The sequence below is a fragment of the Desmodus rotundus genome, chromosome 9, assembly GCF_022682495.2.
Source record: "Desmodus rotundus isolate HL8 chromosome 9, HLdesRot8A.1, whole genome shotgun sequence".
Taxonomy (NCBI): domain Eukaryota; kingdom Metazoa; phylum Chordata; class Mammalia; order Chiroptera; family Phyllostomidae; genus Desmodus; species Desmodus rotundus.
The window spans coordinates 77,416,184-77,440,640 of record NC_071395.1 but is presented as its reverse complement, the minus strand read 5'-3'; the positions used below and the strand labels follow the sequence as shown (position 1 = coordinate 77,440,640).

General features: G+C 42.6%; 1 protein-coding gene and 1 non-coding gene across 2 annotated transcripts in view; both read left to right on the top strand.

Moving 5' to 3' along the window:
* VPS53 (VPS53 subunit of GARP complex) overlaps positions 1 to 24,457 on the top strand; it is a 127,302-nt gene that overhangs the window by 32,480 nt on the left and 70,365 nt on the right. Inside the window, exons 5-11 of the mRNA XM_024565206.4 lie at positions 4,206 to 4,292; positions 6,586 to 6,701; positions 8,378 to 8,497; positions 14,328 to 14,406; positions 17,101 to 17,244; positions 17,707 to 17,849; positions 20,950 to 21,091. Of these exons, the coding sequence (XP_024420974.1) occupies positions 4,206 to 4,292; positions 6,586 to 6,701; positions 8,378 to 8,497; positions 14,328 to 14,406; positions 17,101 to 17,244; positions 17,707 to 17,849; positions 20,950 to 21,091 (831 nt within the window). The remainder of the gene's footprint in view (positions 1 to 4,205; positions 4,293 to 6,585; positions 6,702 to 8,377; positions 8,498 to 14,327; positions 14,407 to 17,100; positions 17,245 to 17,706; positions 17,850 to 20,949; positions 21,092 to 24,457) is intronic.
* Positions 22,298 to 22,401, top strand: LOC112308980 (U6 spliceosomal RNA). Its single transcript, XR_002975189.2, has one exon. It is a non-coding gene; the product is annotated as a U6 spliceosomal RNA (small nuclear RNA).

Here is a 24,457-nt window from a genome sequence, read left to right as displayed (position 1 = left end):
AGTGTAACTGCCGCAGGAGTTCAGAGTGACGGTTCAGACGAGATCGGGCGCATGCAGGGTGGTGCGGTCGTAGACTGCAGTTCAGACGTGTAGTCTTCAGTTTCGGGTCTAAAGGGAGAATTTGTTTACGGCAGAGCATGGATTTGAAAGATAGCACTTTATTTAGTACATGCTTCTCTTATAACCATTATTTTAAAACACTCTGGCCCAAATAAGTTGCAAAGTTGAACCTCTTTCTAGGAGACTCCTTGGACCTCCCTTCCTTCCCTCTCTCTTCCTACCAAACAAACAAGCCAGTACTGATGATGGTCCTTCTGGGATCCCACAGCACTCTGTACATATCTTTATTATATCTCAATGTTCTTACGGTCTAACCTACTAGCTCTTTGTCTTACTAGATTACATACACTTCTTGAGAGCAGGAATTGTTGATTGATTGAATAAAGCAGATATTAAAATTGGTCCTAGTCCTTGAGGAGCATAGCTGAAAGAAAAAATGATTTTGCAATTATTCCAGAAAGAAAATTTATAATCTAATGTTTAAAACATATCTGCAATATCCCAAATAATCTAAAAATATATAGTTTATTAAGATACTGTCATTGAGAAGTATCTTTCTTAAATGCAGAGGGCTTTTGAGGCAGATGAAGTTCTTCTGAAGAAATACACATTAATTTATAACAATTTACTATTATAGCTACTTCACAAAATTTGATGACATGGCAAGTTAAAAATTTTTTCCTGTCCAATTTCCTAGGTTAATCAACCCAGCATTTTGTTTAATGTGTGGAGATTACAGAACTGAATTATGTCGCTAAAAGGTCTGCAGTTGAAATGCTGGGACAGCCATAACTACTACGGCCGGCGTCCTGCCAGACGGGCCCTGAGAGTGCGCGTCTGTGCACGCGTGCCATGGTCGGCTGGTTGTAAATTCACTTAATAAACGTGTCAAACCCCTACTCTACTCTTGGGAGCACTGCCCTAGGTGTTGGGGAGTCACAGTGAGTGAGACGTGTCCCTGCCCTCTAGGTTTGCGTAGTCCAACCACAAGACATTATTACAAATGTTAAGTATACATAAAGGACCGTGGGCACCCGGTGATGAATGAGTGGATTCTACAGCGTGCTTCGTGTACGTTTATGGGGGAGGGTGTTGGAAGGGCAGAGGAAGTCAGGGGGAAGGCTGGAGAAGAAATGGCACTTGAACTAGCCCATGGAAGACAAGACATTTGCACACAGTCGGTAGCCCTGTTGAACATTTTATTTTGAAGGTTCACTCCTGTCGGTTATAGTTAGACATCCTATAATCTATTCCTTGTCATTTTTATTTTGTTAGAACTTGATTTTGGTTTGTCATAACCTTACGACACCTAAGATTGGGTGGTATAGCAGTTGGCAGTGCTCAAAAGAATGTGTATCCTGGTTTTGAGGCGGTGAATATTAGAAACAGGGAAGAGAATTTTTTAAATTTATTTTTAATTACAGTTGACATACAGTATTGTATTAATTTCAGGTGTACACCATAGTGATTAGACACTATTAATGCGTACTTTACGAAGTGATCGCTGTAAGTTTAGTAGCCATCCATCACTCTGTGTGGTTATTATGGTGTTATTGACCGTGTTCCCTGTGCTGTGCATACCTCACCATGGCTTACTTTACAACGGGCAGTTTGTATCTCTTCATTTCCTTCATCTGCTCCCCTCTGCGCCCCCATGGCAACCATCAGTCTCTTCTGTTTCTATGAACCTGTTTCTGTTTTGTATGTTTGTTTATTTTGCTTTTTAGATTCTGCATGTAAGTGAAAACATACAGTATTTGTCTGTGTGTGACTTACTTCACTTGACATAGTGCCCTCTAGATCCACCTTGTTGTCGCAAATGGCGAGATTTCATCCGCTGTTATGGCTGAGTAATAGTCCTTTGTATGTATGTACCACATCTTTATCGGCTAGTCTGTTGACGGACACTTAGGTTGCTTCCATATCTTGATTATTATAAATAATGCTGCAGTGAACACAGAGGTGTATATATCTTTTTAGATTAGTGATTTGGGGCTTGGGGGGGTAGATACCCAAAAGTGGAATTATTGGGTCATATGGTAGTTCTATTTTTACTGTTTTGAGGAATCTCCATACTATTTTCTGTAGTGCCTGCACCAGTGAGGTGGTGGTTCGTTGTGGTTTTGATTTGTATTTCCCTGATGGTTAGTGCTGTTGAGGCTCAGTGGGGCTGTGGATGGGGTGGGCGTGGACTCACTCAGGGTGTGGCTAAAAATAGGATGGGTCAGATAGTAGGGGGTCTAGAGGTTGTGTATGAGAGGGAAAATTGTCAGAGGAGAACATTATATATGTGTTTCTCTCTACATATATGCATGCATGTATTTGCTCAGGATTTGAGAGTGGCCTGTCCTAATCGGGCCTCACTAGCCCTTTATAAATGTAATGACAAGGCCAACGTAACCCTAGAGCTGTGTGTGGCCATGCTAGGACTTAGGTCATAAGTCCTGGAAATAAACTTAATATTCATACAGCTTTTTACACCTATTATGTCATTAAATCTTCCCAAGGACCCTGGCAGTAAGTGCCATTATCATCGCTTTTCAGACAAGGAAACCGACTCCCAGGGAAGTACAGCTAGTAAGTGACAGCAGAGGCAGGCCTGAGACTCCTGCCCTCTGCTGGAAAATGGAGGGTTTTCTCCTGACGCCACAGCTGTGGCAGGGGTGCTGAGTCTGGACTGCGAAAGATAGGATGGCAGGAAGCAGAGTGGAGACAGTTGATGAGTGAGGTAGTGGAACAGCTGCTGGAAGAGTGTCACTTCAGACTTGGCAACACATGGGCTAAGGGATGACTTCTCAAAAGAGGAGCTGGACATTCATTGCAGAAGCCATAACATAGTCACATCACCAACTGTCCCCACATGAGAAGCTCCTATAAACCCAGAGTAGGAGGAAGAAGATCAAAAGGAAACCGTGTTTGGAAGTGCGCTGCACACAGGGCGGGGGCTCAGAAGAAGAAAGGGTTCCCGATACCAGAAGCGGACCACTTGGGAAACCCAGCAAGGAAAGTGAGATGTAATCCCTACCTCTAACAAGGAAGGAATTTTCTGCAGAGGAAGGCAACTTAAGTTTACTTTTTGAGGATTTTTAGTAAAAAACAAAATGTATGAGTTCATAGTCTAGCGGTAGCTCTTCCATTGGGTACAGCTGAGTTCAGATCATTCTATCAGGGCTGATGTCTTTCTCTCTTGTCTTTCTCTCCCAGATGAAATTCTTCATCTCAGCTTTGCTTTCCTCTTCCCTCTGTGAGGGTGTCCTTCTCAGGGAGGCTGGCTGTTTTTTTGTGCTCGCTAGCATGGCCACACACAGCTCTGGAGTTACGTTGGCCTTGCCATTACATTTATAAAGGGCTAGTGAGGCCCGATTAGGACAGGCCACTCTCAAATCCAAAATAAACAAAGTGCTTTTGATGAAATGAAGCGTGAGTTCTTCCTTTGGCTGCTGCATCTTTTATAAGTACATATGTTCTACACGTGTGTGGCTTTTGCACCCTCACAAATCCCTGAATATTGCTTCCCCTGCTCGCCGAAGCTACTGTGGGTTGTAATACTTTTAATGTGTGGCATTCATCTTTGTAGGTTTTTATTTCAGTGGAAACATTTGGCTTGCCGTTCACTTTAAGTGTCCCTTTCTAACTTCATTTCATTGGTTTCCAAGTGGGGTGCTATAAATATCTTTCAGGTTTGCTGCAGCTCTGGAGTCCCCACAGACAGTTGTGATTTTTTTTGAAGGCACAGTCTTCTGAAACTGCCAAAACTCAGAGCTCCCCCAGCCCCAGCGTAGAGCCACCTCTGTTTCCCTACAGGTTTTGAAGGTTACGGCACACGTACGTGTGCACATGTGCACACACGCGCCCGGATGTGCATGTCCTGTTTATTTGTTGTCGTCAATACGTGTAGTAATCACTGAGCTAGAGGGAAATAGTTTAGCTTTTAAATTAAAACTTTATGGTGCATGTTGGCAAGAATCCTAAGCGTTTGCCTGTATCCAAATGCTGGACTCTGTCTCTACTGCTTTGGTCCAGTAAAATTGTCAGCAGAAGTGCAGTGAATCAAGAGAACTTTATTAATTTTCTTCTGGAGCTGGACTTGATTACAGTGTAGGGACTGGTGCTGTCTGGTTTTTCATCTATTTCTCTTACTTTAGGCACTTGAAGAGGCCCAAAAAGCAATTCAGCAACTCTTCGGCAAAATCAAAGATATCAAAGACAAGGCAGAAAAATCAGAGCAAATGGTGAGTCTAGGTTTCTCCCTAACTTTTTGTACCGGAAGAGGAAGTTTGCGTCTTATCATCACGACGACTTGTACTCATTAATGGGCTTTTACTCCCATTTGCTGCCGACCACAGCACCCACGTCCCTGAAACAAGCCCTGCGAGTACATTCTGGACAGTTCAGGAGGAGGAGCTGCTAGAGACGCCGTGACTCACATTCCCTGCTGCCCCACATTTGCAGCCCTGTGTTTACACAGGACAAGTTTTCTTGTTTCCCCAAAAGAGTTCCCTAGTCATTTTGGATCCCTTTCTCTAGCATTTGTTTACATCATGTATTTTATATCATGAGAAGTACTAGGCTGGTGTTAGCTGCTCAGTGAATGTAAGCCGTTATTAAGATAAACGATATGTAACTTGATATCACATGAACACCAGTCTGGATCTGGGAGGCGGATGTATCCTGCCCATGATACACGCTTATGGTTTTGATTAAGTTCTCCCTCTACAAGTCCATGTCCTCCAGTGGTGTCCTGTGGAGGCCCTGCTGCTGACCAAGAATCCAGCCTCATCCCCGTACTCCGTGGGAGGCACTGTGACATGCCAGCTCCTGGGCTGAGATTCTGACTGCGTAATGTAATGTCTCTGAATTCTAGATTCTTCAACTACAAATAAAGTTAATAGCATCTAGCTCAAAGGGTTATAAGAATTGAATGTCTGAAGAACGCTGAGTGCAGTACTAGGCTTGTGTTAGTTGCTCAGTGAATGGAAGCCATGATTCCTGTCATTTTTTTCCCCTACTTTTTTTGCTTACAAACTGAGCTGGGTGATCCAACTGAAAATACAGGTCATGTGAACATACTACTGGGTTTTTCACTTAAAAAAAAAAAAGATTCTATGTATTTATTTTTAGAGAGAGGGGGAGGGAAGGAGAAAGAGAGGGAGAGAAACATTGATATGCAAGAGGTTCATCAATCAGTTGCCTCTCACATGCCCCCAGCTGGGGGGCTGGCCTGCAACCCAGGCATGTACCCTGACTGGGAATTGAACCAATGACCTTTTGGTTCACAGGCCAGCACTCAATCCACTGAGCCACACCAGCCAGGGCTGGGTTTTAATGGGAGATAGAGCTTTCTAGTGACCAGGTTATGTGTGCATGGTATCAGGACACTCCCTTCCTTCCAGATATCAAAAAGCCTGGGAAAGCATGTTACTCTTCAGAAATTTTCTTGGTCAAAACAGACTTAGACAGCTAGTGGAAGATTTCACCTAGGTGTTGGCCAAGTTGGAGAATGGTGCCCGCCTCATTACTGAGTGCACCTTTCTAGTGACTGAAACACAGAGTCAAACTTCGCTTCTCAAACACCTTGGTTCTTGAACAGTTCGGTTTTTGACCAAGTTACTCACACACACACAAACGTCTTGGATGTCTAACAAAACTTGGGGTTTCTATTCTCTGCCCAACAACCTTTTCGTGCTCGTACCTGTATGCGTCTCTCAGGCAACAAACAAAGGAAATTCAGTTTTCAAAAAAAATCACTCCTCGAACAGTTTTCTGGAATGAATTAAGTTCAAGGGCCCAGGCTCCACTGTACTTGCATTCCCAGATACAGAGTTCTCCCTCTTGGACCTAACGGATCAACAGTGTCGGAATTTTACTCCTCAATTTCCTTCTCACTCCCTGAAGACATTACATGTTAAGCTGATGTTATTGGGTTTACATTTTAATCTTCTTCAAATTTGAGAGAAAGTCTTTCTTTTCTGGAGACCGGACAGTAAATCCTAGTTCCATGAATAAATACCATCTGAATAGAATTAGCAAACTTAATACCATCGATTTTGTCCTGAACCAAGCAGCCCCAGTGGCAGAAGGCATACTTTTCTGACCTCACTCAAGAGGGGATGCATTGTACTCGCTCCCGGGGCCTGTATCCTCCATACTAAATTTCCACTTGGGTCACTCCATTTGGGGCACAAAATAAATTGGTTTCCTTCTCACAATTGAGGATTTTATTACCCTGGGTAAAGTCGGTTGAAGAAATGCCAAATTAAATTTAAATGTACTGATTGGGACTTATTTTCATTATCTATTGTGAGAAAGCCTAGGTTTCCTCCAAGAGCTAACCCAAGGGGGGTTTTATTTTATTTTGCAGTTATAGTTCGCATTCAGTATTATTTTGTACTAGTTTCAGCTGTAACCTGAGGGGGTTTTTTTCCCTGCTTCATTTGCATTATTTTCTTGTAAAGCTACCTGCAGGTGGATTTACATCTTTTTTTTAACCTTCCTCCTTTTTCTCCTGTGGTTTTCAATATTTAGGTTAAAGAAATCACCCGGGATATTAAGCAGTTAGATCACGCCAAACGCCACCTGACCACCTCCATCACGACGCTGAACCACCTGCACATGTTGGCGGGCGGCGTCAATTCCCTCGAGTAAGCAGTGTCCGCTCTCTCCTTTGGGTCCACAGCAAATGAATGGGTCACACATAGAAAATGGCATCATAGGTTTATTTACTTCTCAGCCAGGAAAATCTCGCCATCCTGCCCACTTTCTGCAAACCCGTCCCAAATGTTCAGTCTCCCGATTTGCTTTGTGCCCCCTGCTGTTCCAAACCTAGCAAACACCCTGACGCTTTAAAGTGAGATGACGTGAGTCTGAAGGGGACCTGGAAAGCATGTGGAGGATGACTGCAAGAATACGATCGTTCCGTGTGGTAGATCCCTACCACTGAGGCCCACAGGTGATTCAGGTCCATGATCCCTCCCTACAGCCTCAGCCTTGGCCGGGTTTCCCGCTTGTGCTGGGCTGAGTCGCGCTGTCGTTGAATGTATCGACAGAAACAGATCTTTGATTTATCATTCCACTGAGTTTTTCAAATGCAGTAGCTTCCTGTTTGTTTTATAGAGGAGCTGTAGAGAATGATGCATGAGGACATAGAAATGGTACTAAAAGGAAGAGCTGGTTATTTTCCACAGAGAAGCAGTGTAAGGGCCTCCTTTATTAGCAAGATTCTGCAATGTCGGTTCTCTTCTGTGGTCTGTCTAGGGCTGGGAGATGCCCCTGCCCCAGCTTCAGTGTCATCTCACGTGTGGACAGAGAAAGCATCATCACAGAAATTTGGATGCAGTGTCCAAAGTTGGGGGCGGACGAGGGGGCAGACTCCTTCCTGATCTCTCCCAGGTGTGGCATGAGTTTCAGCGAACCCTGGTCGATTCTCCTGGGAGCAATGATCAGAGAGATCAGAGGCCAGGGGGCGACTGGAGGAGCGACTGCCTGGTCCCTTCCCCCAGACGCTCAGTTTTCCACAAACCATCTGACCAGGCTGTGGTAGCAACATCACATCTTGGCTTGAACTTGATCCTGTCTTTTTAAATGCCTCTTAAGGGAAGTCATAAATTACACTTTTAATTTAAAAGCTCAGCCCTAATGAAGGATTTTGATCTAATAGTTTGTCCTTCCTTGCTGTGTGTATAACTGTTGATTTTATTGACATCCTTTTTTTATGCTTCATTAACCTTTGTAATAGGGAAAGTAGACGTATTTGACAGAGTTACTTAACATTGGCTTAAAACCTACCAATTTCCGATTTACGTTAATGTGTAAATGCACATAAATGCCCTGTGTTGTATCCTGGGAAGATGTGTTTGGTTTGCCCATAAACTGTAATCCTCAGATGGTAACATCCTTACCCGTGTTCCCTGCCAAAAACCTGCTATTTCCATAATACTCAACCCAAATCCCAAATTCATAGTCTTCCCAGATTTCCCCTCCCCCACCCAATGAGAACCCATTGTTCACACACAATCTGTTGTACCCCTACCCCAATAACACATAACTAGTACTTCTGTTCGGAGCTCAGTTCATCCTATTTGGTATTAGATGTGTATCTGTCTCTCTTCCCGACTCAACGTTAGGACCTTGAGGATTTGGACCAGGTCTTACCCCTCCTCCCAGGCCCCGCTGCACAGCACCTTACTTTATCAGTGCTCAGTAAACGCTTATTAAGTCAAGTTGGTGTCTGTTTAAGAGCTCGGAGTAGGTTGTTCCACATCCGTATCTTATGTCCTCAGTGTTTTTCTAGAGTGCTCAACTTCTCATTTCCTTGCAGAGCCATGACCAGGCGAAGGCAGTATGGAGAAGTGGCTAATCTTCTTCAGGGAGTAATGAATGTGCTGGAGCACTTCCACAGGTACATGGCAATTCCCCAGATCCGGCAGCTTTCTGAAAGGTAAGATGTCGTTGGAGAAAGGGACCTTCCCTTTTAAGAAAAGATGGTCCCGGGAACTGCTTAAGCACTTTGCTCAGCATATTCGTTACAGAATCTTATTATAAGAAGGAACCTTAGCTGTCAACCAGTCTAACTCTGTGTGATGCGGACACCCCGTCTACCATGGCCTTACTGACTCCTGACCGTGTTCCAGAGCGCCTGTGCCAGATGTTTGCTGGCCAGCTGCCATCGCAGTGGCCGCGGGCGTGCTGTGTATCCGAACAATTCGCAGTTACCTGCGTTTGTGAAGGAAACTATTCCAATGGTCTATTTCCTTGTAACAAACTGCCACAAGACTCAGAATTTCTAGTCTACCAGATTTTTTAATATGGTTCTGGATTTTTATTAAGCTCTTTTTATTATTTTTAAAGCCCTGGGGTGGGGGGAGACTGCACCACGTGCCCAGTGTGCCGTCTTACAGGGACATGCCGAAGAACTATTCAGGAATGTCGGAACAGAGCTTGGCAGAACACTAGGGAAGTCACCACCCTTTCCCTCGTCCCTCCTAACCCCTTCACACTTAGAGATGGCTGATCGCCATATCCCACTGGGGAGGGAAAGCAGCTAAGACAGCAGACAAACGGCTTTATGAGCTGCAAGAAAGAAGGAAGCTTGGGTGGAGGAGACAGACTTGCTCACAGTGGGCAGGGGAGGATGATTGGGGGCAGCCTCTGCTCCCCCTACCCTCATGGTGATCCAGGCTTGACCTCTTTTTCCCTTTCATTCCTTCGGGCCCTCGCTTACCTAACAGACGCTTGCTGTGCACCTTCTATACCCGAGGCCCTGTGCTGGAGTACTGAAGGCACAAAGATAAGCAATACACACTCTCTGCTCTCAGGGGGGTCACCGTTTTTGTATAGGGAGGGCGGATGCTAACATAAAATTTCAGTGTAGCACGGATATAACAAAACCGTTATACTAGTATTTGCTGTAGAAGGCATAGCAGGATCTTAGAAGAGGAACTGGTAATCTGAACCTCCAGGGGCTGAGGATAGGGGTCATGGAAGCATTCAATTTTAATCTGATTTTAAAAGAATGGGTAGGATCTTACCACCAAGAGAAGAAGGGGGAATAAAAGAGAGAACACGGTGGCGTTTTGGGAGATGATGGAGAGTGAAAGCCTGCCTAGGTCGGCAGGCTCAGAGTCCATATGCCTCGCTAAAGAATTGATTCTTTATTTGGTTGACAGTGAAAGCTTTTAAGCAGGGAGGGGCATGATCTCGTGTATTTTGTAAAAGTCTAGTGGATTAAAGGTACAAGACACGGAGGGGCGACACTATGTTCTGGATTAGGAAAGAGAAGGACCATACCAAGTAATGACCATGAGGTCAAGGAGGTGTGTTGAGGAATTGGTTACCAATTGGTTGGTGGTGTGTGATGGGCATTGTTGATGGCAGGAATGAAGCAGAACTGAATTTTACTTATAAAAAAGCAACATACCACCCTGGATATTGTGGCTCAGCAGATTGAGTGCCAGCCTGCGAACCAAAGGGTTGCCAGTTCAATTCCCAGGCAGGCCACATGCCTGGGTTGCGGGCCAGGTCCCCAGTAGGGGGCGTGCAATAGGCAACCACACATTGATATGTCTCTCCCTCTTCCTCCTTTCCCCTTTCTCTAAAAATAAATAAAGTCTTTAAAAAAAATTAAAAAACAACATAGAGACAAACAAGAAAATGTACTCTTTTAGGACTCTTTGCTTTCTAACATTTTTTTCAAAAAGGTAGTTTTATAAAATTGAAGGAATGATGTGATCACTGTTGTAATGACATTCCCATTATAAAGAGAAAAATCTACCACTTTGTCAGTGTATTTATTTCAGGGCTCCAAACACTCATTATACTGTAGGGCTGCTGCACGTACAGGAGGATTTGCTTTTCTTTTCGTGGAAAACCTCTATTCGTAAAAATTTTGTGTAGGTTGATATAAATTATGTGCTATTAAGTAACACTAAAAATAACACAAGAGAAGAAACCTTCAGTTTCTAGTGCTTGACTAGTTGGTTTTCAAGAGGTATTAAAAGTTTGAGGGAAGTCCAGACTTCTTATTTTTAGCATCATTTCTGGTGATTTGCCTCTGTGATATTTATACAGTGATGGTAGAACCATCTGGAAAGTATAGAAATAGCTGTGTGTTTGGGGGGAGGGGAGAAGGCAACAGAGTTATACCCTTCCCATTGGTTCAGTTCCTCTAATATCTTGCTGTCTGTAAGTTGTAGAAATCGTACAAAAGGATGTATTTTGAAACCTTTGCCTGTACATTTGAAATACGAAGTTTATGGACCTTGATTTGAATATAGCCATTTTTTTTCCAGCTACCCTTCTGGAAAATGCTTAAACACATACAGCACTGAAGGAAAGATTCTTAAAATATCATCTTTACATTACAAACCCTCCTGGCTTAAGAAAGTTAGTGAAAGCAAATGTTTCTAGTAATTAGTCAATATTTCCTGAGAAAGAATGGAAACTTCGTGCATTCTCTCAAAACTCTTAAAACTCTGGGACTCAAAAATATTTTTCAGGGCTATTCCTAATCTCTTATATGTGTGAGAGAGTTGGCAGATTGGGATCTGGTGGTATAGTGATAGGAGAAAATAAAATAGAGAATAAAAAAGCCTGCCTACCGATGTGCCTTCGATAAGTCCCTTCCGAAAGAACTCCCATTTCAAAATTGTAAGTTTCAAAAGTGTAAGGGTTTCAAAAGTGTAAGGGTTTCAAAAGTGTGAGGGTTGCACTTGATAATCTCAAAAGCGTCGGGCTGAGTCACTAAGATTCTGGGTTGAGATTAGAGAGCCTGTCTGTTTGGAAATGGAGCTTCTCTGACTAATGTGGCTAATTAACCCTTCTGTCCAGGACAGACCATATTTGGGAGGTCAGCTTATTGTGAACTGTTGTGGGTATTTCCTTCGGGACTGCCATTCACAAGGTAATGGAAGCATCAGGGTTACTTGTCAACAAATGTTTAAATAATTTTCATAATTTACTGAAAACTGATAGCACGTTTAGGAAAGGGCACCTTTAAACAGCCCTTAGTCACATGGAGTGGAGGATGCTAGAAGCCAGTTGGCTGAACTTTCTGGGCAGCACAGAGAATCTTTCATTTCCTAAAAGTGATCAACACCGAGGTGCCACCACTCAACCAGGCCGAGCTTATTTGGATGCCAGGAGGATTTTTATTTATTTCCTGCCCTGTTCTCTTCCAGTTGTAGCTTGATTTTCATAAAAATGACTAGGAAATCATGGTGGCCCAGTCCAGATACATGCTCTGCTGACAGAGTGTCAGCTGATCCATCTCTTTACAGTAGGCATTTACTTTCCATTGTTAGGAGAGGAAGGACTCCAAAGGAGTCAACTTGAAGATAGATTCTCTGAAGTGGTTTTTTTTTTTTCTAGGATCCTATTTAGGCAACTGGTTGTGAAGATTACTGTTCACATCTCACCCTGAAAATACATGGGGTCGTGGTTTGGGTTTACAGACCATCATTAACGTCAATAAGGCAGATGGTTGCTCTTTCACCTGAGCGCTGATGGGCACTCCAAAAACTATGCTTGGAAGTGTTTACGCGAGGGAACTTGCTCTTCTGCTCCGACATCAATTACATGTCTGACTTGTAGTCACCCGTAAAGATGGGTGCTGTAGGTAGCTAGCACTGTCCGATGGGTGTTGTAGAATAATCAGTGCTGGAGCGGACACTGAGAGGCCTCTCATGCAGGCATCCATCCCCACCCTCCTATTTTGCGTGCTTAGTTATAGCCCATGCAGGCGAAATGACTTCCTTATGATTGTGCGCGGCTCACTAGTGGCACAGCTAAGTCTAGACTATCTCAAGAGGTGACTTTGAAAATGGGTCGAAGATGGCAAGGGGATCTGCAAATCACCACCTGTACTTCACCCTCCTTTCTGCACTCCGGAAGGACCGAGCCTCTGGTTCTTTTCAGGCACCCCAGTTTCAAACCCAGCAAGAAGATGGAGTTAATGGATGGTGGGGTGACAGAGGCAGAGCTGGGACCTTCATTGGCCGAGAGTGTCCCTACCTGGGGGTGGGACTTCCCCTCCAGGAATTGTCCCTATAACTGAGGAGGGGACATCGCTCTCTGCCTGATGTGGAGAGGAGAATAGAACAGAGGAGCCCGGGGCTCTGGAAGCTCTGCTCTGTGACCTGGCACCAGGGGAGTCTGTCTACCTGGCCCATTATGTAGAGTCACAAGACAATTTTACAAAAGCTTGTTCTCTTCTTTCCTATCAGAAATGTTTCCCATTGTCTGTTGGGCAACTCTAGATGGATGGTCTTGATGCTGATTTGGGGAGCTATGCCAGTAATTGCCTTATTTCTGTCATTTCTAGCCCCCTTGGAAACTAACTAAAAAGGCTACAAATCCACCTATCAGAGTGGTTGTAAACATTTTGAAGATAGTGGGAAAACCCTGGAAAGTATTTAAAGAAAAAGCCATACTATGACTGTGCCACAGAGAAATCAGACTGTTTTGGGTCCTGCCTATCCCCTCATTAAAAAAAAAGAAAGAAAGAAAAATTAGGTTGCTAGGCACTGCCTAGTAGCCAAAGAAATTGTGGTTTTGAGCTGTTGTTCTCTTTTTCTAGAAACTTCATAAACTTAATTCCAAAGTAACAGGGTGGAGACCAAGAAAGGAAGAACACTATTTTATGATGCTTTTAGTGAAGATAAAATCTTTGCCTTGGGCTCAGGACAATTTAGCAGCAGTCTGAGAGCTTTGCTCCACTCTAGCTGGGCAGGCGGGGGAGGTGGGCTGGTGCTGGCTGGTGCTTGGCCCAGTGGCTGGTGGAGGACAGGAGCGGCAGGGGGCAATCATGTGAACTTCCTCTCTCACCCCAGCTGCTTCTCCTTTTCACTTACCCCGTCAAATATTTGTTGAGCTCCCAGTGTACATGCAAACCCCTGTGTTATGTACCGGCCTTCCCTTTCTAACTGGTTTTTATTGTAACTCAGTCTTCATATTCATAGTCTTTGAGTGAAATTAAATCTTCATTCAGTGGCCTTTAGTATCCTCAGTTAGCAGTTTATTTTATCATTGGGGTCTTTTTTCTTTCAACTCTGGAAAACATTCTTTTTATTTATTTGTTAAAACTTCTGACCCTGATCTTGGACTCTGGATTGGAAACAAACCAACTCTGGCCCTGGCTGGTGTGGCTCAGTGGACAGGCCTGCAAACGGAAAGATTGCTCGTTTGATTCCCCATAAGGGCACATGCCTGGGTTGCGGGCCAGGGGTGCAGTTAGGGACGTGCGAGAGGCGACCGTTCATTGTTTCTCTGCCTCTTTCTCTCTCCATTTTCCTCTCTCTAAAAATTAATAAATAACATCTAAAAAAAATTAAAAAACACAATTCTGAAACAGTGTGGAGCTCTCCTCCTATTTTTTCCTCCAAGGAGCAGGTGAGCACTTATACCAGTAATCCAGAATGGATTTGTCTTTGACTTGGGCCTTATTGTTATTATTATATAGCATTTTCCCACAGCATAACTACCACCTAACGATATTTTGTAATGGTGAACATACACTACCTCATGACAGGCAAGGCGTGGTCTGGAAGAACGTGGATACGGCCAATCTGTGGGTACAGGAAATCCATCCTGAGATTAAATAGGACACCTGGATCCTGTTCATAAACCTGCTCGATAGTGACCTCCCCTATCGAGGACCCCTCCCCTCTTGCTATCTCTGAGGACTCCCAAGGGTTCTGACCTCTGTAGATCTTTGCATAATTACTTATGAGTATTTGAAAATCACCAGACACTATGTTCTCTTTTCTCTACAGAGTGAAGGCTGCCCAGACTGAGTTAGGACAGCAAATCCTGGCCGATTTTGAAGAAGCATTTCCTTCCCAGGGTGCCAAGGTATTGTTTTGCATTTTCTCTCCAGCCTTTAGATATTATCAACATTCATACTCACTACAGTTACTGTTTCCATTTATCATTCCAAAATTATTTGGTGGCAGCCGTAAGTCTGTTTGCCAAAGGTTCGGGGTAACGAGACCATCCTTGATTTTAAGTATCCCAAAGCAATGTTGATTCCTCATTTGTGTTCTTTTCAGTGTCAAACAGTGAGGATTTGTTTTGGTTTAATTTAATGTGTGTCAAACCTAATATCTTGTCTGCCCAGTAAATTCCTTTTTTTCTCATGGCTGTGTTTTAAAAAAAAAAATCTTCAAGCCTCAGTGTTTTTTAGGATTGTTATATAACTCATTGGTTTCAATTTGGTGAAAAGACAACTGGGAGGGGAGTCCACGGGCTTATGTAACTTGGAGTGACACAGTTAGGAGACTCGCTTTTAACTATCAGAATCCTGTTCTTTGGAATTAATCCCTTTTGCTCTCACTGGTGGCCTAGCCGTTTGTGTTGTGTCTGGGAAGCCCGCAGTATCTCACTTGTGAGCTATTGGTTACACTTCTCATGTAACAAGCTTTGCCTCACTTGGCTGTCTTTGTGCTTGGTTAACTGCCTTTACCTCTACCTTCAAGTCGTAGCAGGCAGGATCTTAATGCTTTGCATCTGTAGCGGAGGGAAGAACCTTCTGAAGCTTTTATTTCCTCTATTATTTGAGCTACTTCAAGAGACAGAATTGTTGAACACACATATGAGCCGAAGTACACACGGGCAGGCAGCATTCTTCGCTGCACTTGGTGGGCGCAGATGGTGGGTATATGCGTTTCCTGGGCCCAGGAACGTTTCCTGGATCTGCGCTATAATTCAGTAACTGGAAATATGTTAATTATTTTTCTTTGTGCTACAGGGGGTAGCTGCCCCAGCTTTGTCGAGTACTACTTTCTATAGGAAACCTGCTCCTGATTTTAATGTCTGCCCATATTATGGATGTCTTCCAGTAATCACATACTTCATTTGTAAAGTCCTTTGAGGACTTTATATTCTTATTCATTCGATGTAACTGTGGGGAATGGAAGTTGCAAAGCAATTCTGTGAGAAGAGATTGTAAGGTATTCATAAATTATAAGCACTAGACTCTTTTGAGTGTGGGATCTGCTGTTCGGTGGTTTCAAGAAGTTTCAGAAAGATGTGGATGAAGCCCAGCTGTGTTGTTTAGGAGAATGTAACCATGACCTATGTTATATCTTTTTTCTAGATCCCACCAGTCAGATGAAGTTAAAATGGTTTTCTTTAACAACTCGTTTCCCTTTTTTTAATCCTCATCTGAGGGTATGTTTATTGATTTTAGGGAGGGCGGAGGGAGGGTAGAGGGAGAAAGAGAGAAACATCGGTGTGAGAAAGAAACATTCATCAGTCGACTCCTGTAATGTGCCCTGACCTAGGATTGAACCCGCAACCTTTGCGGTGTACGGGATGATGCTCCAACCGAGTCATCTGGTCAGGGCAACTTGCTTCCATTTTTTCTCTGACTAGGTAACAAATAGTTTTCTTTTTTCCTTTTAATGGCTGTTGACTTTTCTTAAAGGCCTTGTGCTATTATTTCTATTTCACAACTGCACTTCACAATATTAAAAAAAATTATCCAGGGTAGACTGTGAAGTCCTTTTAAAATGACAAAATCTGAACCCATACGCACATGGGTTTTGGCTTCTACGACTTCTCCATTGGATCAAATGCTTTTATGCGGAAGCAAGAGCTGAGCAGTCAGCATGCTCCCAGGGCGTCCTAACAGCTTCTCAGCGTGGCGCTGGTCAGCGCCTTTACAACTTAGCTCTGAGGCAGCTTGGGTAACACTTACGAAACACTTAAACTTCAGTGGAGATGGATAAATTGGACAGAGTTGACAAAGCAAAACACAACAATTTGGAAGAACTTTACTCATCACCTAAAGTCTATTATTTTTCAGTTGAGATTCAATAACTTTGCCAAAGCTACGTGGCTATTTAGCTAAGCCAAGAGTAGATGCCAAGTGTTCTTTCTACAATAATTCACTCAGCCAGCTGTGTTCAGTCAGTGAGCTACCATAAACTTTATGGCATAAAGAAAGTTTCGGCGAGATTGAACTGCCTTCGGTAATTGTGATGTATCGATATACCCCTCGATGTCCTTCTACTGTTCTTTTTAGGTCAGGGGGCTGATACTGTATTTTACCTTTAGCTGCCTATCTGGATGGTTGGCTATAGTAAAACAAGTCTGGCGGCTTGGGACCTGATTTTAGGTTTTAAATGCCACCCTACTGTTTGGTACACAGCACCTTAAGAATAGGCATCTGAGATTGGAATCAGGGGAAGTGGCACATGTGGAGTGAGCCCGGCGTCCAGATGATTCTGACTTCTGGGCTCTTCCACAAGGTGATTTCAGGTTTGGTATTCAGAAAGCAAAATTTCCTGTGATCATTCCCGGCCACGTGTTTCAAAATGTCTCATTGCGGATTGACAGAGGAGCTTTAGCATCGGCTACTGCACTGCAGCTTAATGATTCTCTCATCGAGGAACAAGGACTAAAATATCCATCCGCGGCAGAAGAATGAGTGTCAGGGGAGGGGGAATAATAACTTCAAGAGAGGAGCGAAGTAGAAGCTATCACAGGCCGTGAGATTTCGAGGCTGTTTCTGGCTTTTGAATTGCTGTATGTTTGTTTTAACAGAGGCCAGGAGGACCCAGCAATGTCCTACGAGACGCATGTCTGGTTGCTAATATTTTGGACCCCAGAATCAAGCAGGAAATCATCAAGAAGTTTATTAAACAGCATCTGTCAGAGTACCTAGTACTTTTTCAAGAAAACCAAGATGTAAGTATCCACCACATGAGATCAGATATTACATTCAAATTTTATTGAAAATTGAATGCTCTCAAGTATACTGATTTATACTTTATTAGTATTACTGTCTTAAAGAGTTGATTGCTGAACCGTGAATCCTAGGGGGCTAACTGTACAGTTTAGTGATTCTTAACCATTTTGGGGTCACTGACCCCTTGGAAAAACTAATGAGAGGTACAGATCTCTCCAGAAGAAGGTAACTGTGCATAAAACTTGCCATACAGTTTTAGGAAATTTACAGACCTCTGAAACCTAGTCATGGACCCCAGGGTAAAACCCCTAGAACGAGTGAAGAGTAGACTAGATTTTTTAGAACCATGAGAAGTAGAGAGTTTGGTTGTGTTTTTCTTGGTTCCGTGTTTTTGCTGTTTCCTTAAACTGTCAACACTACTTCTAAGTACTGGGGTGGGTTTTGTTCCCCAATTTCCTTAGGTGGCCTGGCTGGACAAAATTGACAGACGCTACGCCTGGATAAAACGCCAGCTTGTGGACTACGAGGAGAAATATGGCCGAATGTTTCCTCGTGAGTGGTACATGACCGAGAGGATTGCAGTAGAATTTTGCCACATCACAAGGTATATTCCGGCTCTGCTGACTTTGGTGTTCAGTCAGGCCTCGTGTCTAGCGGTTCCTTGTTGTCTCGTGGGTTGGAATCACTACCTGATGCCACCGAATGATGGACATCACCCTCATATCCAGTTCTACGCAGTCTCTGCTGCCAGCTTCAGTCCGAGACTTCCTTTGGCCTAGCCCTTGCCTTGAACAGCCTGCCTTCTTGACTTCACCAACTCAAGGCTCACCAACCAAATTCAGCTCTGGTGATTCATTGCCCCACATTTTCCCCTATGTCTGTATCGCATGTATTGCTTTACACTTGTACATATCCATCATCAGTTCGCTGTTCTGACTTTATAGAGAGCTAGTTCCACAGGGACAGACGTAGTAGCTACTTCAGTGACATAGAAAACCCTCAGGAAATATTTATTGAACAATTTTTCACACCCTTAATACAGTATTTATAGTCTTTAGATAGTTAATAATATTGGCATCTCAGTGTTTTAAGCATTTTAAAGATCTTCTCATTCATCCCATCTTCATTGTCCATGAGTGTAGCCCAGGGGCTACATAATCCCTTTTTTAAAAAAATTATATTTTAGAAAATGCAGACAACTGTAATTGGACAACAGTAAAATCATTTTTTAAAAAAATTATATTTTATTGATTATGCTGTTACAGTTGTCCCAGTTTTTCTCCCTTTGCCCCCCTCCACTCAGCACCTCACACTCCCTCAGGCAAGGCCCCCACCATTGTTCAAGTCCATGGGTCACGTGTGTAAGTTCTTCAGCTGCTCCATTTCCTATACTGCACTTTACATCCCCATGGCTGTGCTGTGACTACCCATTTGTACTTCTGAATCCCCTCACCTCTTCACCCATTGCCCCTCTGCCCTCCCATCTGGCAACCATCAAAGCACTCTCCGTATGCATGATTCTGTCCCTGTTCTTCTTGTTTGCTTAATGTATTTTTTAGATTCAATTGTCGATATGTATTTGTTGCCATTTTATTGTTCGTAGTTTTGATCTTCGTCTTTTCTTAAGTCCCTTTAACATTTCATATAATAATGGTTTGGTGACGATGAACTCCTTTAGTTTTTTTCTTGTCTAAAAAAGCTCTTTATCTGCCCTTTGATTCTAAATATCTTTGCTGGGTAGAGCAATCTTGGCTGTAGGTTCTGCCTTTCATGATTTTGAATATTTCTTGCCAATCTCTTCTAGCCTGCAAACTTTCTTTTGAGAAATCAGCTGACAGTCTTATCGGAACTCCCCTGTAGGTAACTAACTTCTTTTCCCTTGCAACTTTTAAGATTCTCTCTTTGTCTTTAACCTTTACATTTTAATTATGATGTGTCTTGGAGCAGGCCTCTTTGCATCCACCTTGTTTGGGACTCTGTGCTTCCTGGACTTGCATGTCTATTACATAGTCCCTTTATATTCAAGAGTTAAAGCCCAAGAAGGTTAGATCAGTATATCCGTGACAAAAGCTAAAGCTAGAGTCAACGTTTTTTAGTTTTTACTTGTAGCTATACCATTACAGTGGTGGTAACTGTGTTTTTATTAGTTATAGATTTCCTTCTAATAGTTCACAATTACATTAACTCCAGGTTAATAAAAACTTCCATATCTAAGCATAACTCAGCCACCTTAGAGTAATCCATGTTGGCCACCTGTCTTAAAATCAGAGAATACAGTCAAGTCGCAAGGTTTAAGCACATTGTGGTAGGAGAAGTGTTTTATGGGAAATTGGCTGTGGGTTTTATTTTTTAATAGAATTTTTTTTTAGAGCAATGTTAGGTTCAAACGTGAGAGGAAGAGACAGATTTCCCGCATGCCCTTGCCCCACACGTGCATTGCCTCCCGCATTTGCCTCCCTCATTAACAGCATCCCCCACCAGAGTGGCACATCCGTTGTGATCAATGAACCTACACTGGCCCGTGGTTATCACCCAGAGTCCATACATTAGGATTCACTCTTGGTGTTGTACATTCTGTGTGGCTGTTTTAAGAAACACACTCGCTAGCATAGATTTAGATAACCTTTAGTATTGATTCGAGGTCAGTTGCGATTGTCACTTTCTAAGTCCTGATAAGCAAAGAAAGATGAATTCCTTGAGAAATTGATAAGTAATTCTTTTTAGCCTACAGATCGGTGACTTACAAGCTGACTCTGAAAAATGAAGTCTGCAGGAGACTGGCAGTATTCCAAAGCCAACTAGCCTGCTGTTGTGTCAGCTAGTGCAGCGCTGCTGCTAAGCTTTCGTTGTTTGAGTTTTGGCTAAAATCCTACAGATGTTTCATTATCAGATAAACTTAGTTTGATTTTGTCACTTACTTGTGGGGGAAGATGATCATAGCTCAGTTCTTACTAAGAATTCTTATATCGCTGCCCTGGAACAACGTACATGCTGAAACAGAACACTGGAGAGGCACATAAACAGGCAGGAACCGCGGAACACATACTTTTCACACCGGGGTCTGGTCTTGCGTGTGTATGTCCAGGGTTCCTGCTCTCTGTTCAGGGAGAAGGTCATTTCCTTGGAAGATTGAGGGTTTTGTCATTTGGTAATTAATGACTTGTGAAATTATATAGAAGACTATGCATTTTTATAAGATACTGAGTGTTTCACATATATTATTAACAAAACATTGAAAAATTTAAATATTTAAAAATTGTAGTAACAATGTAAACAAATTGGTGTCCATATCCTTGACTGGGGGATATTTCACCTTAAAATTCTCCAACAATTAAACTAAGTTGGCAACAGACCTCAGGATTTGAAATGGCCACATACTCTTTTTAAAATTAATTAATTAATTTATTTTTAGAAAAAGGGGATGAGAGGGAAAAAGAGAGTGAGAGTAACATCAATGTGTGAGAAATACAACCATCAGTTGCCTCTCGCACACCCCCAACAGGGGGCCTGGCCTGCAACCCAGGCATGTGCCCTGACTGGGAATTGAACCGGAGACTGTTTCATTCACAGGCCGGCCCTCAATCCACTGAGCCATACCATCCAGGGCCTTTTTTTGTTGTTTTAATATAAACTAAAACCATTTATTTCGTCTTATCTTGAATGATCCATTTGTTTGACAATATTCTTACCTCTTTATTTTGAAGGACAGAACTTGCCAAGATTATGCGTACCAGAGCTAAGGAAATTGAAGTGAAATTGCTTCTTTTTGCTATTCAGAGAACAACTAACTTTGAGGGATTTCTTGCAAAACGCTTCTCTGGCTGCACTCTGGCAGATGGAAGCCTGGTAAGACTTCTCAAGGGAGCCTGGAATGTGGCCTCCGTGGAGGGGTGGCGGGCTTCACTTCAGCCTCTCGTGGCATGGTGAGTCCACCCATGGGCTCTAGAGCTTAATCCTCTCCTCCAGGGATTTCCTGAGTGTGTAAGTGCCGAAGGTGCAGAGTACTTTCTGTGGATTTATTGTTTGTCTCTCTGCGGCACTTCGCGTTTTTAGAGTGACCATTCTTATAAGATACTATGATCATTTTACCCAAGTATTGGCCCCATTTTACAGACTAACAATTTTGTGAGTCAGAGGCCTCAATTAGTCACAAATACCGTATTACTTTATTAACTATTGAACTTTATTATCATTTGGATGTTTTTACTTTAGGGTTTGTCTTCTTAATGTCCCTGGTGAGTAAAGCAGTTCATCATGTCTCCATAAACTTCAAAGTCATGTGTGCAGATTTCCATGTCAGAGAGATACCAAAAGATTAAAATGCAGAGGTCACAGGTCTGAGGACTGCGTGCCTCCATTTGCAAGGTGGAATATGATGGTGTTGGTTAAAACCATTTAATCTCCATGTAATCAAAGACCAGGCCCAAAGTGTCTCTCTGAAAACCCTGTTGGAAACCCAGGCTCCCTGATAACACATCACTATGCTTTCTTCAGATTTCTATCCCTGGGGAAACCAAATGTTTACATTTTATAGTAATTTCTGTTTACATCTTTGCACACACAGAGACCTGAGCTCCTTGGATGCAGGAGTCACGGCTGACTCATCTCTGCTTCCTCGTCACACAAAGAGTACACAGACCTTGTGCAGGCAGACGGGAACGAGGAGGGAGGGAAGAGGAAATCAAAGCTGAGAGAGTTATAGCTCATGAATTTCCTTTAAAGCTGGAATTTTTTTTAAACTGCTGGTAACAACAGGGAAGTGATAGGATTTGGTGGGAAAGTCCTTGGATCAGCAATCAAGAGAGACTTATGTCCAGTTGTGACTCTGCTGTCACTCAGTGAGCTGCCTTGTCTGGTAAATGAAGAGAATAGGCTCTCCTGTGATAACAGGGCACTAGGGGAAATAAACAAGACATAAAACCCAGAAGCCATAAAGAAAAGTACTAAAAGATTTGTCATCATAAAAAGAACGAAATTCTGTTTGGGGCGAAAAGGCCATAAGCATAATTAAAGGATATACAACAAACTAGGGAAAAAAAACAACCAGTTTAAGCACTGGCTTCGGCAGCACATGGCCTAAAGCCGGAACGATACAGGGATTAGCACGGTTCCTGCACGAGGATGGCGCGCACATTCGTGGAGCGTCGCATGTTTAAAAGAAATAAAGTTAATGCAAAAAATAAAATCTTTCTCAGGAAAAAACAGTTTAAGCTATGTAAGACACATGAATGGTCATGGAAAAAATACAATAAAAATTATATTTAAAAAACAAATGATTTAGAATGGAAGGGCAGATAAAGTGCTTCTCAGATAAGGTCAAGTTAAAGGAGTTCATCACCAAGCCCTTATTATATGAAATGTTAAAGGGAGTTATCTAAGAAAAAGAAGATAAAAAAAATATGAACAGTAAAATGACAGCAAACTCACAGTTATTAACAACCACACCTAAAAGAAAAACAAAAGCAAACTAAGCAAACAACTAGAACAGGAACAGAACCACAGAAATGGAGATCACATGGAGGGTTATCAACAGGGGAGTGGGAGGGGGAGCGTGGGGGGAAAGGTACAGAGAATAAATAGCATAAATGGTGGGGAGAAAATAGACAGGGGGAGGGTAAGAATAGTATAGGAAATGGAGAAGCCAAAGAACTTATCTGTATGACCCATGGACATGAACTATAGCTGGGGCATGTGGGAGGGAGGGGGTGTGCAGGATGGAGTGGAGTGAAGGGGGGGAAATGGGACAACTGTAACAGCATAATCAATAAATATATTTAAAAAAAAAGAGTAAACAGGAAAAAAAGACAAATGATTAATATCCAGCATACATAAAGAATTCTTAAAAATCAATATGAAAACGACAACCAAAGAAAAATGAGTACAAAGTTCAGAAGGAAATTCATTGAAGAAATAACAGTTGGTTAATCAATACATGAAAAAAATAGAATAAGATATTAATTTTCATACATCAGGTTGGCAAAAAACATAAGAATAACAATGGAGGATTTTAGTACAAGTATGCAAATGGATACTACCTTTTCGAAGAGCAAATTTTGATTATGTATCAAAAATTTAAATGTGCGTGCAGTGTGAGGCAACAAATTCATATCTAGCTATGAAGTCTACAAAAAAAAATCCATACCAAGAACATTTCCAATGTTCATCACTGGAAAATGGGTAAATAAAATGTGGCTTATCCGTCCTGCGAAGTAGCGTGCAGCTTGTAGAAATGGCAGAATGGGAGGTGGATCTAGATGTGCTCCATCACAGGGAAAACCCTCAGATGTGTTAAGTGCAAAATGTAAGCTTGCAGGCCAGCATGTATGGTATAATTTTATTTATACAAAAAGCAAAAAGCATGTTTATGTATATAAATGTGTAAGAAAAAGGTCTGGAAATGATAACAGTGGGTGTCTCTGGGGAAGGAAGTTGGAGCGAGAGGAGGTGGAGAAGCAAAGGCTTTTCTTTTCGTTCTACTCTGGTATTTTGCTTGAATTTTTTTATACAAATGCATTTACATACCTTTTTAAACATATTTTTTACATTTACATACTTTAACAAAGTTATTTTCCTATTTTTTTAAAATGAGAGGCATGGGCCAAAACTGACTTCCAAACTCTTTCCTCTAACAAACCCCAAAGTGGACTCCACATCGAATAACAGCTAACATATTTTGAACATCCACTGTGTGTCCCGCACAGTGCTAGGTGTGTTTCCTAAAGTCCACCACTTCCCTCATCAACTGTAGGAGACAGGTGCTGTACTCATCTGAAACTTACCTGAGACCACATAGCTGATATGTCAATACAGGAAAACTGAGCTACTGTGATTAAAGCAGGGGAGTAAGGGCAGAGATTGGGCGAGAGCTTACCCGTCACTCCACTGTCTTCCCTAGCTCCCACCCTTCCAGTCCTAAAATTCTGGGGCTTCACTGGGCTTCCTTTGTGCCCCATAAGTCCTGCCTCGCAGTAGGTGCATCAGGAGCTGGTCCCTCGGGGCACTGGGCTGAAGAGTGGCGGCAGCAGCTCTCAGTGGTAGTGCGAGGCCCTCCTACTTAGTGCCACTCGTGTCTTCATTAAAGTAAAATAAAACCCAACCACAAAGCACTCTTTTTGTACTTAAACAGAAATATATTTATATGTAATATACACACACTCCTCTGATTGTTAACTCATGTCCAATATTGATTCCTTTTAGTAACAAGGAAAAAAC